Source organism: Sarcophilus harrisii, chromosome 1, assembly GCF_902635505.1.
Source record: "Sarcophilus harrisii chromosome 1, mSarHar1.11, whole genome shotgun sequence".
NCBI classification, from domain to species: Eukaryota; Metazoa; Chordata; class Mammalia; order Dasyuromorphia; family Dasyuridae; genus Sarcophilus; species Sarcophilus harrisii.
The window spans coordinates 106,164,384-106,182,337 of record NC_045426.1 but is presented as its reverse complement, the minus strand read 5'-3'; the positions used below and the strand labels follow the sequence as shown (position 1 = coordinate 106,182,337).

Here is a 17,954-nt window from a genome sequence, read left to right as displayed (position 1 = left end):
GTTGATTGCTTTTTTTTAGACATAGTTTTTGGGCGGTAAGAAACAAAACCCACTAAGATGTTCATTAGGCACCTGGTGAACTTTTGTAAATGTCAAGATAATTCATTTCAGACTCAATATTTCTTACCTCTGTAGTAAAAATGTCTCAGAAGTTAGCTCAGAGACTCTCCTATTCCAAAAGTGTTTCCTCTTGAAGGTTGGTATTTGTTTTTTGTAACCCAAGAGAATACATAATTCTAAGTTTTCATTCTTAAGCTAACCCTGGAACCATCCTAGCTAAGTTGAAAAAGCTAATTACCAGAAAAGTAAACATTAGGTGGTTTTTTTTTTTTTTTTACACAGAGCAACTGAGCAACTTTTTACTAAGGGAGTAAGACTGCTTATTTAGGAAAAGAGTGGTTGAAATCTCCACCAATAAATGGAGTACTCATACTAATCAATTGACAACTTCTTGAAGACTTAAGTAAATGGAAAAATTACAATATTATTTAGTCCTGTGAATGCTAAAAGAAAAAATGCTCTTATCATATTCTATTTTCATTTCTCCCATAAATAAGGTTTAAAAGAGGCTCCCATCCATGTGAAAATAAGGAAAAACTCAACGATAAATAAGATTCTAATATCCTTGATTACACTGCTTTGATACTCAAAGAATCTGTAATTTTGTTAACATTAACCATTTTTCCCTTTGCACAATCTGCCACTTCCCTATAACTAGTAGATAGTTTAAAAAAAAAAAGTTGTTGTAACCAAAAACCATCAACATCCTCTGGCCAATCTGTGAGTTAACTTTCCCAATTTAGCTAGGTTGGTCCTTATACAATAGAAATGTAATCCTTCTCTGTATATGTATGCTAAGCCTTTTCTATCGTGATAGGATCTAGGTGAATTCATACTCATCCTGCAAAGACTTTACAAATCAGAATAACCCCCATAATATAGCATCAAAGAAGAATTTAAAGAGGAATCAGTAAGCTATAATAAGAGTTATACATTTTTAGTTCTTCTAACTTTTCTCACTTTCTCATATACTGATTAAAAATAATCGTAATAATATTGATTAAAATAAGTCATAATTAGTAAATAACATATAATAATAAATGTCAATAAAATAATTGTAAATGTAACAGCAATAATACTAAATGACATTTACATAGTACTTTAATGTTTACAAAATGAATGTTCATTATTTCATTTCCAAGTCATCTTAGGCATCATTCTGTCAGCTAAGAATTGTATGATCTCTATGATTACTTGTAGTTTAATCTTCTATAAGTCTATTGGTCCAGAGAAGTAGCCAGAGGTCCAATGACCAAAGTCCAATGACTTACCTATACTTATGCCAATATTGCTTTTTTCAAAACCTGGTGTAGGTAGTATATTTTCAACATAACCAAACTGGGGAGGAGAAACCAAAATAACCTCCAAGTCATCTGTGGCTGTGTCAGGGTCAGTGGTGATTAAATGGTTAATAGTAATGGCAGCTGAAGAGCCCTCATCCACAACAAACCGCATACCTGCACACAAATAATATCAGGGTTATGATTTCACTTGAAATTCTCTTATCAGAAATGATGAGGACAAGAGGGAGCAATTGGAATTTTAATTCATAGAAGACTTTACATGCAAATTTGCTGCAATGGGAAGATGATCACATTGATTGGCAAACCTTCCCTTCTAGTGAAGGTCTTGGGGATGTGGGAGATGAGGGACGTTAGAATTTAATTTCAGTTAAAAATTGCAGTTTCTTATATAAGAGAGCCAGATAATAACTAAAAGCCAACAGCAATGCTTACATGCTCCCTTATAGATTTTCATTTTTTCTAAAGTCCTCTCTCTGATTTCCCTAGTGTCACCAAATAAGTGACAAATGAAAAAAAAATGCCCAACAGCCTTAGTGATAAGCCACTAAACATAGTTTATGTACTCCTCAAGATCAGTTGTTACCTCCGTTTGTCAGAGCACTAATTGCCTGAGAGCTATTATGAATTGCTCATAACGGACATTTTTTCATGCCTTAGTGCTTAATTATTCTGCTGGGACAATGATTCCTTTCCAGAACATTGCTTGGGTGATAAGCTGCAAATTACAATAACATTCATACATATGCTTGTATTTTTTCCGAGAGACAGAATGTATACAAAATGCCTATGAAGAAATGACTTTCTAAAAAGCAAATAAGGTTAAATATAGATAAATAGTCTCTCTGGTCTACTTACTTTCCTCTAATAGAGATTATTATGGATAAAATAAACTACTCTCTAGTCAAAAGGCAAGTGAAATTTGACCATTTGAAATTAAAGCAGAAAATTTGGAAACATTCACCTCCTCTTTCCCAAATAAATATGTATGTAAAATTATTAAAGCAAATTATTTGTTTTGTGAACATTTAACAAAACTGATTTTTATAAATCTCTATGCTTAAACTAGCTAAAATTAGAGTAGGAGTTAGACAGGAGATCCTATTTTCATGGCTTCTTAGCCTGATCATAAATTGGGTCTTACTTGACATGTTAACCTTTTGACAATGGTTTAATACCAAATGACATCAATAGGTAAAGAGTTTTTACCAGTTGTAATAGTTGGTGGTTGGTTATCCACAGGATGCACAGTCACATTGAGATTATACACTGGAAAAGAATGGTGAAGTGGAAGTGCGGGAGAAATGGGCTCCTGGTAGCAGCAATCATAAGGGCCAGCTTCTCCATCAGAAACCACCAAAGTAATGGTGTCAAAACAAGGGGCCATTCCAATCTCTCCACCTGGAAAAGACAACTATATGTAAGATTTTGATTGTTTTTATAACAAAGAAAAAACATGCCTTGCTGTACCTGGCCCCACACTTCCTGTCTAAATATAAGAAAGTGAAAAAACTGGAGGTGTGAACATTTCAAAACTACTTCATGGTAGTGATATTATCATTATACATACAAAGCAATATCCACCTGCTGTTGATAGAGCATCTTGTTCCTGAAATCTCTGACCATGATGGCACAAAAAAAAAATTAGAGCTGACCAGGATTAGAAGTTCAGGAAGGTAAGAAGAAGCCACAGAGGTTGCTCATGCTGTGATAATAACACTTTTCTCTTCAATGATCAATTGCCATTGATAAGCAAAATGAGAAATAACCAGTACTTTTTACCAATGTAAATGCCTCTTTGTACCAATATCTTAAGTTAACTATTCTCAATTATTCATATGAAAGGAGGAACTGGACACAGATAAACGTAAAGCTCTATTCTGGTTATTTGTTTCAACTACTTTCTATTTTGGGAATGGGAGAGGGCAGAAATTGTCATTCCCTACATTTTCCTTTTCTATCTGCAAATGACCCTCAAAATGGTAAAGGAAACAGGAAGACATGAATATAGGAGCCAGGCTCTAATAACGGACAATGAATTTATGAATTGAATATTGTCTTGCCTTAAGGGATTTTAATTTGCTTTGTAAGTATACTTTCATTCTTGCTCACATCACTTAGAAAAGATGAAGAAGGCAAGAATTAATCTGAGATCACTGACTAGTATATGGCACAAAAGATCTGGGAAGTTATCTCCAGGCTAGGTCAAATAAGACAGAACCTTGGAGTCACATCTGGCATTGATTTTCCTATCTTACAAAGCATGTAAAACACTAGGAATGATAGAAAATGACAACCAGAATAATTGGATGGTTGGAAAATAGACCTGTTAGGAAAAATTGAGTTGGTATTGGGAGTTTTAAGATGTGTCTTCAAGTTTAAGAAAAAATATACAGAATAAGATGCCTATTAGTAGTCTCTTTATATGTGGCTTTAACCTGAATTAAAGGAATTTGGTTATACAAAAAGAATGTCTTATATTTTTAAAAGTGACTGAACCCTGAAAATATTGAAGAATCTTCTACCAAGAATATGTCTCCAATAATTTATATAGTTGCCTCCTTGGAGGTAGAGTGCTAAATCATATGACCCTTTAAAGTTTCAAGTCCTAGTTTCTTTTATCCTTCATTCTGTAATGAATAAGATCACAGATTTAGAATTGGAAGGGACCTTAGAGAAATTCCTTTGTGACTCTTATTTTTCATGAGGAAACTTCAGCCGAGAGAGGGTATATAATTTAACCAAAACCACACTATAAGTACTAGGACCAATAATCAAATTTTATCTTCTGGTTGCATATCCAGTGTTTGTGGATTTTCAGAATCCAAACAAGGAGACATGTCTAGAATTCAATGATAAGGTTAGAAAATATCACCCTTGAAACCTGAAGGCAAAAAATCCCCATAAAATGAATGAACTAAGCCATCTGTGAAAGGAAATTAGCCTAAGAAACAGCCTGTCATGCTGCAGATAAAACTGAAGTGCTTCCTGGATCTCTGCAGGAGGCCCAGAGTACCTCCCTGGAAAGGAAGACAACCATTTAAAATGTAACTGATATAAGATAAAGGGTAATTTTGGAAATTGGAGCTTGTCTATCATCAGGAAATGCTATGAAAGACTCTTTAGTGAGTGATAAAGAACTTTGAAAAAGGAGAGTTATAATGGTAAGAATGTGAAATTAGTAGACAGGATAATCTCCACAGGCTCTTCTAGCTCTTATTCTGGGACTCTACAATGCTATTTATCCAGTTCTATACGAGGGTAAGAGGCTATCTGAAAGACACAAATAATTTGTTACTAGAAAGTATATTCTATGTAGTCGAGTATAGATAATTCTCCAGTCTACCAGGCTAGAGGAGGAGACATTCTTTCCTAGTCTCTCTAGGAAATCTTCAGTTTTGCAACTAATTTCCCACCTATCTCAATTTCTTAGATTTTAGCATCCCAAGGAGCCTTGGGAAGAGCACTGTAGCTTGGAGTCAGAAGACTTAGATTCAAAGTCTACTCTCTGACACTCCTTGCCTGCCATCTTGGGCAAGTCAGTTAACTTTAGAGTTAGAAGAAGCTTCAGAGAGCATCTAGTCCAAACCCTTTATTTTATAACTGAGGAAACTGGAATCTAGGAAAATTAAGTATGACATCCTCCCCCCAAAGCCACCCTTTTACTCTTACAATGCCCATGCTAAAAAGTCAGCCAATGTAATTGTCTTTCCCTCTAAATGCAAAATAATGTGCAAATGGTACATAACAAACCTAAATTTTAAATGGAAGAATACTTGAATTCTATCTTTCATTTGTTTGATAATACCAAACACTTGAAATAAGCATGGCCAAATTGGATGGGGAATTGTACCATCTAATCTAATTTGTTGTAGCCTCTCTATGTATGGCAAGCTACACATGAAAGAGGTCCTGAAATACTAGGCTTTGCTCTTCAAGCACCATTAAGGTGACTCTGAACAAACTGGATATCCCATATACAATCCTGCAAAAAAATTTATTTCTTGGGTCATTTTTCTATCAATCTAATTAAACAGAAGATATGGAAATTAGAAAAAAATGCTGTGAACTCAACCACTCTATTCCACATCAAGAATAGTAGACAAATGGAATATGTCCCTTGGCCAAGGGTACCAAAGAGAAGCAACCTAATGAAAAATTTACTAAGTTTCATTATTAGGAAGAGATAGAAAGCAGAACTCTAATCCAAAATTTTTCACATGATAATGGATTTTTAGTTCACAGACTCAGGACTGGAATGACCTCAGCGGAAATCTTCTAGAATGCCTCATTTTATATTAAAAATGATTTGCCTAAATCACATAGATTGTGAATGTAATTTGCTTTTCAGAGCATAGTTCCCCCACGATACATGATAAGAGATATGTGAGGCAAAAATCTAGAGATTCCAGGAATGTATACATACCTGATTCATGGAGAATTCTGGGAAGAAAGGAAAAGAGAAGAGTGCAATTTCCAGAGAAATGAATGTGTTTTCCATCTTGAGGGGAATAATGTGTTTTCTAGATAGTGGCTATATCTCAAATGGCTGTGAGAATTCATCACTGCAGAGATACTTCTTGGCAGTGTGAATATAGTATTATGGACTAAATCCAGTTGGGTGGGTCAATCCTCAAAGATGGCACTCCTTTTGCCCCTGGTGGCCAAATTTAGGGAAAGAAACAGTGTATCACTGCCTCTTTAGAACCCAAGTAGGAAGATTTTCTTGCTCCATGCAGTTAGATGCATCTGTGGCTGTTATACTTTCACTATTTTGCTCAGTTCCTATTTCTCCATTCAGAGTTCTATTCAGTCTCTCCTTGTTATATCCTAATTCATCTTTTTTAACACAAAAAACTTCTCCGTAGTCATTTTCCCATTATTTTTCAGGATACAGGCTCTGGGGAAGAGACAAATGACTCCATATGTTTCTCTCCCTCAAGATGGAGAGCACATCTGTCCCTCTCTCTTCTTTCTTCCTAGAATTATCCATGAACCATTCCTAGTCACACATACACATATACAAATTCAGGAATTTTCCCCCAAAATTTTTCCCTTGTTATAGATCCTAGATTGCTAAGGCTCAAATGATCAGTTACATAAACTTTTAAGAGGGGATTTGAACTTGGATTCACTAACTCTAAAGATAATATTCTTTTCAAAGTATCACAACATTGGCTATTACAAAAACAGGAATTGAGCTGAAAAACATCTGGGATGGTAGTAAGGGCTGCAAACTCAAGATGAGACAATAGTGTGATATGCGGCATTAGGCTGCATTTAAAGGTACATGATGCCCACCCAGGGTTAATAAGGTGATAGTTCCTGTGTTCTCTTTTTAGGTTCATTCAGATCTGTTAGTATTTTGTTCAGTTCTAAGCAACACATTTTAAGGACTTTTATATGTTTTTCTCCCTGAAGAGGTCCTTTCATGGATCTCAGTTAAAGTATTTATATAGTAGTTCATTGAACTATACTTTTATTATTAGCATTTCTTGAGACCTCAATTCCATCCCTCCATACCCATAGTACAAAGACTGTAGAGGAAATTAACAGGGTGTCCTGTGGAGCCATTTTGGTGGTCCAGACAATGGAATTTCCTCATTGCATTCCTTGACCTCCGGGTAATCCACTTTTTTAGTCTTTAAAGCCTACTTTCAGATTGAACAACCAGCTGGAACAAATTGTGTGCTCATAGTGCCTGAAGATAAGCCATGGGTTTTTCCTTTACAAGGAAGAAGGAGGGATACCAAGGTCACTGGAGCCCTCAGGGGAATGTCAGGGTGACAGAAGTAGAACATCTCCAGTCTTCCACCTTTGCTTTTCTGCATCCTGCTCTGCCTCCCACTCCCATCATTACCATGAGCGCCATTTACTTGTGTGTTTGTAGGTTACAATTCCAGCATCAATGTCTCCCTGGGTGAATTGGTCCACGGTGATCCCTGATTTCCTCACGACCCCATGGTGGGGCTGGCGTGTGATCATGAACATCAGCCTGGAGTCATCGCTGTCCATGTCAGAGGCACAAATGTATTCCGAAGTGATGACCACTTCCTCTCCCTCGGCACAATGAATTATGGGAATGAGGTCAGCCTTCAGGACAGGGGGCTCATCATTTACAGGTAAAACCTAAGCGAAAAAGGAATTGTTGGCTTCCAGAAAAAAGAAAAAATGACAAATTGCCTAATTGGTAATCCATAGCTCGTACAGGGAGAAACAGTAGTTTTCAATCTTCTAGACACATGAAACAATAGGCATGGAAATTGGCCAAGCAGTCTGCATCTTTTAACAATCCCCACATGCACCATTTTGCAAAAAATGACCCATGTGGGGGACATTTTAAATGGGGGTTGATGAGTACAGTTATCATTTTGGGCCCAGCCAAACCCTCTCACATTGTACTTCAATTGTTCCAGAGCTGGCAAAATATAAAGCTCCCTTCTCCTTCATTGTTAAACTTACACATATTCCAAGGGAAATCTAATCCATGTGTTCTGACTCATTTACATTTACTCATCAAAGTTATTTTTAGCACAAGTGGCTTGGTGACTATGATGCCTTCCTCCAGGCCCATGGAAGATGTTCTGGACCCAAAAGTGGCCACAAGTGGCATAAGTAACAGAAATTTTGAGTTGAGCTTGAAATGAAGGATGCATAAAATCAGTCCGAACTCAAGTTTGAGAGACAAAACATGGCAGAAAGGGCACGGGATGTGGGGAGTCAAAGAGCTCAGTTAAAAAGCCACCTCTGCTACATACTACCTGGGTAATGTTGGCAAGATATTTAACCTGAGTGTCATCATCTATGCTTAAGGATCCCTATGTCCCTTCCAGTTCTAACATCCAGAGAACCTCCTCTCCATCTGAAGAAAGAAAAAGGATGAGAAATCTTCCAGAAGGTCTAATCTCATATGTCGTTTGACTGGCTTGATGATTTCCTAGTTGGTATATAGACTTGTGATTTTCTTGGTGTAAGGAAATTCTGGTGTAAAAATTTCCTCCCTTCATGCAGATCAGTCTGGAGCACTGAGAGGCAGTGACATGCCCATAATCACAAAATACATTTACCCACATGACATCAATTATCATGTAGAAATCTGAGAGGGAAAAAGATTCCCTAACATTCCTCAAATAAGGATAACTATAATGTCCCTCATGGGCTCATACTCAATACTTCTCATATGCTATAGCTACAGTCGTGAAGCTGACCTATGACTATGTTTCTACTCTAATATATGAGTACAGTTAGAAAATAGATAGTTTTGGCTTCTATAACTAGAACTCCCCACAATCCAATTTCTTATCTCTGTTGAATATGGTGTTGCTTTAATGTCAGTTCCATCTGGGATTACTTCCAATTTGTCTTATGTGTATATTGCTGATTTTCCCATTACATTATGAGATTCTTGAGAGAAGAATTGCTTTTGACTTTCTTTATATTCCTTGGTACAATACCTTATATATAGTAAGTGCTTAATAAGTGCTCATTAACTTGACTTAGTGTAGCTTCATCAACTATAGTGTCATGGTTTTCAATAGATAAAAGTGGCTAATAATTCTGCTAAAAATAAGTACAGTCATACTGTTGTTTCCACTTAGAGCATTAGCTTTGGAAGCAGAGAACCTGAGAAGAAATCTCCCCCTGCTGATTATTACCTGTCTGACCCTGAAGATACTATTAAATGTAATGTAGATGGCCTCTGAAAGGTATTCAGACTCAAAGTTTATAATCTTATAAGTCTTGTGGCACAATAACTTAAACAACAATTAGTGTTTTCTCTGTGTGTATATATATATATATATATATATATATATATATATATACATATATATGTATATATATATATGGATGGATATACACATATATCTGTATATCCACACAGCTTTTTGCAAATGTAATATATAAATCTGGTTTGCATGGAAAAGGTATCTTACTCCAAATACTCTGAGTAAATTCATTCCATTTCCTCTATTGTTCTCTGTCCTGGCTAAGGGAAACTTTTTCACTAATAAATCAATGTTGACCATTTTGTGGTATTCTAAGAAAAAAGAGAGAACTTCAATTTTCAAAAGGATAATAAAGTCCAGAAGCAAGAGAATTAAGAACATTCCTTCTTTTTGGAAAATCATAAATACTTTCAAAAAATATGGCTTCACCTCTGAATAGCTTTCAAGAGCATAAGCTTTTGTTTAAAGAATAACAATGAGCAGATTATTTCTCAAACTACCCTTCTTGCATATTGTCAGCAATAAGATGGATGTGATAGAAGGAGGTTTTTTTCCTGAAATTTGCCTTTCAAAGAGAATTCTCTCCCTCTTTTCTCCTTCGTTCCTCCCTCCCCAATTGAGAAAGACTGTCAATGAAAACAACACTCATTTCTGTCACTGAAATGCTGCCCAGTCATCAGTTATGGAGACAGAACCTCAAATTCAGTTATACTTAGAGAATCTAAAAAAGTAAAGCTTGAAGAAAGTAAAACTTGACTCAATTAGAATGGATACTTACAGGAATGTAATGAAGTCCATTCACAAGGGCAGAGTAACTGACTTAACCCTTCCTACGATATCAAATCAAGTTAATAAGCATTTATTAAATATCTACTGTGGGAAAAAAAATTCTTTCACCCTTTGGTCCAATATCTTCAGCGATGATAATAGCCCACTCACCTTACTACTTAACTTTGATAAAAACATTCTCATCACAAATAGTTGTTCTATGGTAAAAAGAAAAAGAAAAAGGAAAAAAAAGCAATGATTGAAAGCAGCTAGGACAGAGTTATCAGATCCCATGTGTGATGCTTGCCACCTGTGTGACCTTAAACAATTGTCTGTCTATATCAAAACTCACTTTCCTAGTTGTAAAAAGAGGAAGTTGGATTACATGCTTTTAACATTCCTTTCAATTCTTTACTTATAGTTCTGAGAGCTTTTAGAACCAGATTTCAACACAATACAGAAAGGGAACATCACACTGACCTTGATCTGAAGGACAAATTCTACAGAATTTGCTCCGTCTGTTGCCTCAAAGAATATGTTGTCATGAAGAACCTCTGATCCATCATGGTGATATCTGAGGGAATTGTATTCCTTAGTGATTAGTAATGACTCGAAAAACTAGGTATGGAGAAGCTTAGCTCAATCTCCCTTGTTTGTTTTGTGCATTTTCATTGTAAGAAAACTGAGTCATTATGGAGCATCTTCCAGACTCCACAGTGGTGATTTTCAAACATTTCATAGAATTAGTTTCAGTCATGATGAATATAAATGCAATCTAATATAGTAGTTATTAACTTATATGTTTATTGTTTATTGATTTCTTATGAATTCTTCCCTCTATTCTTCCAAGAAAAAATCCACATATATCCTTTCTACTAGACATAATCAAATAGTAAGAATCAAATTTTTTGAAGCATAAAGTTCATACTCAGGTTGAAATAAGTAAAAATTCCCTAAATCCTAATAGAAAAGCTATCTTTCAGCATAGTAAATAGTTCCCTCTGCTCTCACAGATTGTAATAAACATTACTTGACTTATTCATTTGGCCTTCACCCAGTTTAAGTATTTTTTATGTATTATGGATGACTTTAGGAATATGGTGACTCTTATGAAGCCCTTGTCAAAATAATGTTTTTAAGTGAATAAAATAAAGTCTATAAGATTATAAAGGAAATCATGTCAATTGAAAAATATGTTTTACCCCATCTAATTACACTTATTATTATTATTGTTATTATTATTATTAATTCACTGATCCATGGACCTCTAAATCCCCATCACTATCACTAAATCCTTGCTCAATCATATACCGAAAAGAAAGAATTAAACTTTTCTAACCTAACTTTTAACTCCTGCAGGTCTTGCCATGAAAACTCATCTTCCTGGTTTAGAGAAAAACCGTCCAGTTCCAGCCTTCCATGCAGTGGCAGTCTCTTGAGTGACAGCCTGAGTTTGTCCTGCTTCGTATCCATGTCTGAAATCAGAATGTGCTCTGCAGTAATGATACTCTGACCTCCCTCATCGACTTGCAGCAAGTTGGTGAATACCTAGAAAGAAGGAAGCATTCAAAGCTCTTTGTGATAGAAAACATCTCATGAGAGACCAATCTCCGATAAATAATAAATCCCCTCAAATTATAATAAACTCAAGTTCTCCTTTTCCCCACAGATTTTTTTTCTTGGCCTCTCCTTTTCTCTCTCTCTACACTTTCTTATCCTTGGAGAGCTCAGTCAGGCCCATAGCTCCAACTAACACTTTTATTCCCCTCCTTTTGGGAACAACTTCACCTGGATGTCCCATAAGACACCTCAAAATCAATGTGTTCCAAAACAAGTTTACTCCCTTCCTCCCCAAACCTGATTCCCTTTTTCTGTTTCTGTCAATGAGCAAACTTGTTCCAAACTCTGAGATTATTTTTGCGTTTTTCCTCTCCCTCATTCCTTATAGTCATTCAGTTACTACATTCTATTGATTCCACCCTGTGCAGCAATTCTAATAAGAATTTTTTCCTCCTTAATCCCAATGACACTACTCTAGAGATCTACAGACCAAGTGAAAATTTCATGGAGGATGTGGCATTTATTTTTTTTTCTTTTTTTTTTTTTTTATTTAATAGCCTTTTATTTACAGGATATATACATGGGTAACTTTACAGCATTAACAATTGCCAAACCTCTTGTTCCAAATTTTTCACCTCTTACCCCCCCCACCCCCTCCCCTAAATGGCAGGATGACCAGTAGATGTTAAATATATTAAAATATAACTTAGATACACAATAAGTATACATGACCAAAACATTATTTTGCTGTACAAAAAGAATCAGACTCTGAATTATTGTACAATTAGCTTGTGAAGGAAATCAAAGATGCAGGTGTGCATAAATATAGGGATTGGGAATTCAATGTAATGGTTTTTAGTCATCTCCCAGAGTTCTTTTTCTGGGTATAGCTAGTTCAGTTCATTACTGCTCCATTAGAAATGATTTGGTTGATCTCGTTGCTGAGGATGGCCTGATCCATCAGAACTGGTCATCATCTAGTATTGTTGTTGAAGTATATAATGATCTCCTGGTCCTGCTCATTTCACTCAGCATCAGTTCGTGTAAGTCTCTCCAGGCCTTTCTGAAATCATCCTGTTGGTCATTTCTTACAGAACAGTAATATTCCATAATTTTCATATACCACAATTTATTCAGCCATTCTCCAACTGATGGACATCCATTCAGTTTCCAGTTTCTAGCCACTACAAAAAGGGCTGCCACAAACATTCGTGCACATACAGGTCCCTTTCCCTTCTTTATAATCTCTTTGGGATATAATCCCAGTAGTAACACTGCTGGATCAAAGGGTATGCACAGTTTGATAACTTTTTGAGCATAGTTCCAAACTACTCTCCAAAATGGTTGGATTCGTTCACAACTCCACCAACAATGCATCAATGTCCCAGTTTTCCCGCATCCCCTCCAACAATCATCATTATTTTTTCCTGTCATCTTAGCCAATCTGACAGGTGTGTAGTGGTATCTTAGAGTTGTCTTAATTTGCATTTCTCTGATTAATAATGACTTGGAGCATCTTTTCATATGACTAGAAATAGTTTCAATTTCTTCATCTGAGAATTGTCTGTTCATATCCTTTGACCATTTTTCAATTGGAGAATGGCTTGATTTTTTATAAATTAGAGTTAATTCTCTATATATTTTGGAAATGAGGCCTTTATCAGAACCTTTGACTGTAAAAATATTTTCCCAGTTTATTGCTTCCCTTCTAATCTTGTCTGCATTAGTTTTGTTTGTACAAAAACTTTTGTTTGGTATAATCAAAATTTTCTATTTTGTGATCAGTAATGATCTCTAGTTCTGCTTTGGTCATAAAAACCTTCCCCTTCCACAGGTCTGAGAGGTAAACTATCCTATGTTCCTCTAATTTATTAATAATTTCATTCTTTATGCCTAGGTCATAAACCCATTTTGACCTTATCTTGGTGTACGGCGTTAAGTATGGATCAATGCCTAGTTTCTGCCATATTAGTTTCCAATTTTCCCAGCAATTTTTATCAAACAGTAAGTTCTTATCCCAAAAGCTGGGATCTTTGGGTTTGTCAAAGAGTAGGTTGCTATATTTGTTGACTGTTTTATCCCTTGAACCTAATCTATTCCACTGATCAACTAATCTATTCCTTAGCCAATACCAAATAGTTTTGGTAACTGCTGCTCTATAATATAGTTTTAGATCTGGTACAGCTAAGCCACCATCATTTGATTTTTTTTTCGAGGATGTGGCATTTAAATCTGACTTTTAAAAAAGTCTAGGAATCCAATAGGTGAAAATGGAGAACACTTCAACAGAGAAAATAAAGTGAATATACACTTGAAGTTAAAGTGTATTCAGAGGTAAATGAGAAGTTAGTTTTTAGGAGCACAGAATACATATTGGAGAGTAATATGAGATAAGTCTGAAAAATTAGGATTGTGTCAGATAGTAAAAGTCTTGAATACTAAGCAAAGGAATTTGAAATGCACTCAATAAGCAAGAGAGAATTATTTTTTTTCAGGATATAAATGATCTAATCATTTCAATGCTTAAGACATGCTATTCTGAACAATGGTTTAAAAGAATATGCATCATGTTGCTCTAGGTATGTGAGTATCTATATGTGTGTGTGTGTGTGTGTGTGTGTGTGTATGTGTGTATCTATTAAATATAGCTGAGCTTGGACAGGTAAGGGGATGAAAGGGGTAACAAAAAGAGCAAAGTTAAAAAAAAAAAGCATACAGCACTTTTCAACAAAAGAACAACCTACAAGGAAGTAAAGAACTCATGAATGTAATTTATTTTACTATTATATATCCTCTCTTGAACTGGAAATATTGTTATATTTTGAATCCTCCCTGACCTGCTGGGCACATGATAATCTTCTGCTTTATTTTGTTTTGTTTTATTTTTCTTTCCTGTCTTTCTATTTTCTATTAAATTAAAAAGATAAAAAAATTTAAAAATTAAAACTCAAAAAACAAAAAAAAATATATGCATCAGGGACAATAGAGAGTAAAAGTAGAAAGTGAGGTAGTTTTAAAAAATACGTTATTGAGTTGGGTATAAGTGAGGTCCAATTAAAAAAATTCAAAAGCTTGAGATCATTGGAAGAGCTATAGTGTCCCAAATAAATAGATAGCTTTTCTCTTATCCAACTCTAACCCAAGCTAATTGTCTCCTCTTAGCACCTACTTGAGATACGTACTGTTGAATCAGCTCAATGACCTAACCATCTGTTTTGTTGTTGTTCAGTCATTTTTAAATTATATCTGACTCTTTGTGACTCCATTTGATGTTTTCTTGGCAAAAATATTAAACTGATTTGCCATATCCTTTTCCAGTTCATTTTACAGATGAGGAAACTGAGGCAAATGGGATTTAGTGACTTCCCCATGGTCACACAGTTCACTGCACTATCTAGTTTCCTGACATCATACTTTAACCAATAGCAATGTATCAACCACTTGTTTTTGCCTGTGTGTATTATTAAATTGAATTCTTTTGAATGTTGATGGCTCTCATTAGGAAACTCTCTATTCTCAGGCTTGATGAAACCAGCAGCATGATATTATCTGCCATCAGTAATATCTGAAATACCTTACCATCAGTAGGGAATCCCTTCCCTTTGAGTCTCTGTGATAGATATGGTTTATGAGGCAGTCAGAGAGAAAAGTGGAGAAATCAAAGGATTTGAAGATGGAAGAATTGAGTTCAAATCCAGTCCCAACACTTATTAGTCATTTAACTTGTGCTTATTTCATTTTCCTCATCTGTAAAATGGAGAATAATAATAGTCCTAACTCCCAGAGTAATTGTGAGGACAAATGAAATAATATTTGTAAAGAACTTCATAAATTTTAAATGTAACATAAGTGCCAGTGATGATGATGAAACAATCATGACTATAACCATGAGGCTGATGAGGATGATGACAGCAAACAACAGTAAAGGTTAACATATCTTCTTGGCTTTTGACTTTTGATAATCAGAGGACTTCCCCAAATTTGTTCTCCCTTATCACATCCGTCAAGTATGATCTTAATATATACCTAGGAGGCAGAACCCTTATTGAAGGAAAACTTGTATTTCCTACACCTTCCAGTCAGTTGTAATCTATAAATGTGCATTTTGTTAAAGAAATGTTTTTCTTCCTTTTTAAAATTTTAATAGTATGCAGAATTCCCAGTGAGGGCACTTTTATCTGTCAAAGTCTATCAATTATTTTGCAACTTATAGTCTTAGAGAATTGCCTAAGCTTTGTGAAAGGACTTCTATGCCTTCCTTATATTTCTACCAGATACAGTGAAGTGATTTACCCAGGGTCACATATCTTTCTCTCCCCAATCTTGGAGCCATATATAATTCATTGGAATCTCACATTTGATGATGATGTTGATGCTGAATGCTTTAAGACATCAGCCCTGGGACCAAAATGGATCCTTTGGTCCTGGAAAATCTTTCCCTCTCAGAAATCCAAATAAAATATTAAAAATTCTCTAATCTCTATCTTGCCTCAGTTTTTCTGAGGACTAGACACTAAGGCAGTGGTTCTCAAACTTTTGTTCTCAGTATCTTCATGTCGTTAAAAAAAAACTATCAAAGATCTGTTCAAAGAGTTTTTGTTCACATGGGTTATATTTATAGCCATTTATTATATTAGAAATAAAAAATAATTTTGAATTTGTAGACCCTCTGAAAGGGTTTCAGAGACCCCAACAATTCTTTGGACTACACTTTGAGGACCACTGCACTAAGGACACTAAAGACAAGATAAGCAAAAGGAACACTACAGAGTCCTTTCTATTAAAACAAAATAATTAAAATGGGAAGAAGAAATAGAGGGAAAAGAGCTGGTTTTGGAACTCAGAAAATTTGGGTTCAAGGTTTCCTTCTGAAACTTGCTGACTATGTAACCCCAGATGATCACAATCTCCCAGGGCTTCCAGCCCCTCCCTACCACTCCATGTGATAGATAGGAGAAGAGGGCTCTTCTTAACAGAGGGCTTTATACAGATAAAATCCCAAATCTGGATTTAAAAAAAAAAAGACTACCCTGCTGTACATATCTTATTATACTTACAATAAGCTTTAAATAAATCCTGGTTGTTAAAAATGAATCTAAAAACAGCTTTTTCTATTTGACATATAAAGAACATACAATAGCACATTGCTTTGCACATAATAGCTGTTAAGTAAAAGTTTGTTGAATTGAATTGAATTACATAATAAAGCAATAGGGGAACTATGCATCATAAATATTTATAATAATGTCCTTCACATTTGTAACTTGAAATTAATACATTTCTGAACAACTGTTTCCAAATGTGAAGTACAATTAAGTTGCTAACGACTAAAAGTAATCATCAGCCAAATTCTTTCCCCCTTAAGGGGGGAGGAAATTGGCTAGCAAAAACAGAGTTCCTTCTCATACACAAATGTAGCATGTGTTTGAACAGAACCCTGGCTTCAGTAACCTTCAAATATTTTGCTATCACTTCATAAATTTAGGTTTTCAGATTCAATCTTTTTAAAAATGGAACCTACCACTTAGGTACATTGTCACCAAGCAGTATAGCATGACCCTATTTATTCAAATTTTATAATAAAAATTAAAACATTTTATTAGAACAGTAATTGAAATATTAAAGCATCAATGTTTTCAGAGCAATTTTTCAAAAAAAATTAAAATGTCTGATCCAATGCACAGAATCACTGAATCTCAGAGTTAGAAGAGACTTCTAGAGGGAGTCAGGTTTAATCCATAACCCCAAACAATGGATAGAGTGTTGAGCTAGATTCAGGAAGATCTGAGTTCAAATCCAGCCTCAGATACTTACTAGCTTTTTGATCCTGGACAAGTCTTTTAATCTCTGTCTTTCTCAGTTCCCTCAATTGCAAAATGGTAATAATACTAGCACCTACCTCCCAAGGTTGTTATAAGAGCCAATTGGGATAGTATGTGCAGCACTTTGCACAGTGTCTGACATAGTAGGTGCTTAATAAATGCTTGTTTCTTTCTTCCCTTCATTAATATTTTATTCATTTAATTATCCTCCATGTTATTTTGAATCTGATATACATTTCATCTTTATTACACCTGTGCCTTTTTTCAAGAGTTAGTACAGGATATTGGAACTTCAATCCAATTTTGAATTAAAAGCTCGCAGAATTTTTTCCTATACTTGTTTTTCAGTTTAGGGAATTATCTTTGGGACTGCCTTTTTCAAATTTATTAAGCTAATTTTGCTTCTCAGTGCCTTATGCATTCTTTTCTTCATTCCCACAGAGCCGATTAATAATTTTAATTCACATCTAATGTATAAAAAGCACTCTTCTAATATACATATAAGGAAGGTCACTGAAGTGTTATTATCATGGAAAAATCTGAAATATAAGACTATGCAAGAGTCAATGTTGAAAAATTATCTGTATATATGTTTTGAAAATAAAAAGCTTTATTAAAAATAAAGGATCAAATAAAAGCAAAAAAGCATATCTATTCCATTAATCTGCAAATCTGCTTTTTTCTTTAATAAATGGTAAAGTTATTTGTACACCAAA

The 17,954-nt window shown here is 35.0% G+C and overlaps 1 protein-coding gene across 5 annotated transcripts in view; it reads right to left on the bottom strand.

Moving 5' to 3' along the window:
• Window positions 1–17,954, bottom strand: part of FREM1 (FRAS1 related extracellular matrix 1) — a 151,654-nt gene that overhangs the window by 71,522 nt on the left and 62,178 nt on the right. For all 5 annotated transcript variants that reach the window (XM_012543371.3, XM_031946382.1, XM_031946431.1 and 2 more), the window contains exons 14-18: window positions 11,196–11,404; window positions 10,337–10,430; window positions 7,238–7,490; window positions 2,571–2,762; window positions 1,332–1,517 (exon numbers count right to left, since the gene is read on the bottom strand). In XM_012543371.3, the coding sequence (XP_012398825.1) occupies window positions 1,332–1,517; window positions 2,571–2,762; window positions 7,238–7,490; window positions 10,337–10,430; window positions 11,196–11,404 (934 nt within the window). The remainder of the gene's footprint in view (window positions 1–1,331; window positions 1,518–2,570; window positions 2,763–7,237; window positions 7,491–10,336; window positions 10,431–11,195; window positions 11,405–17,954) is intronic.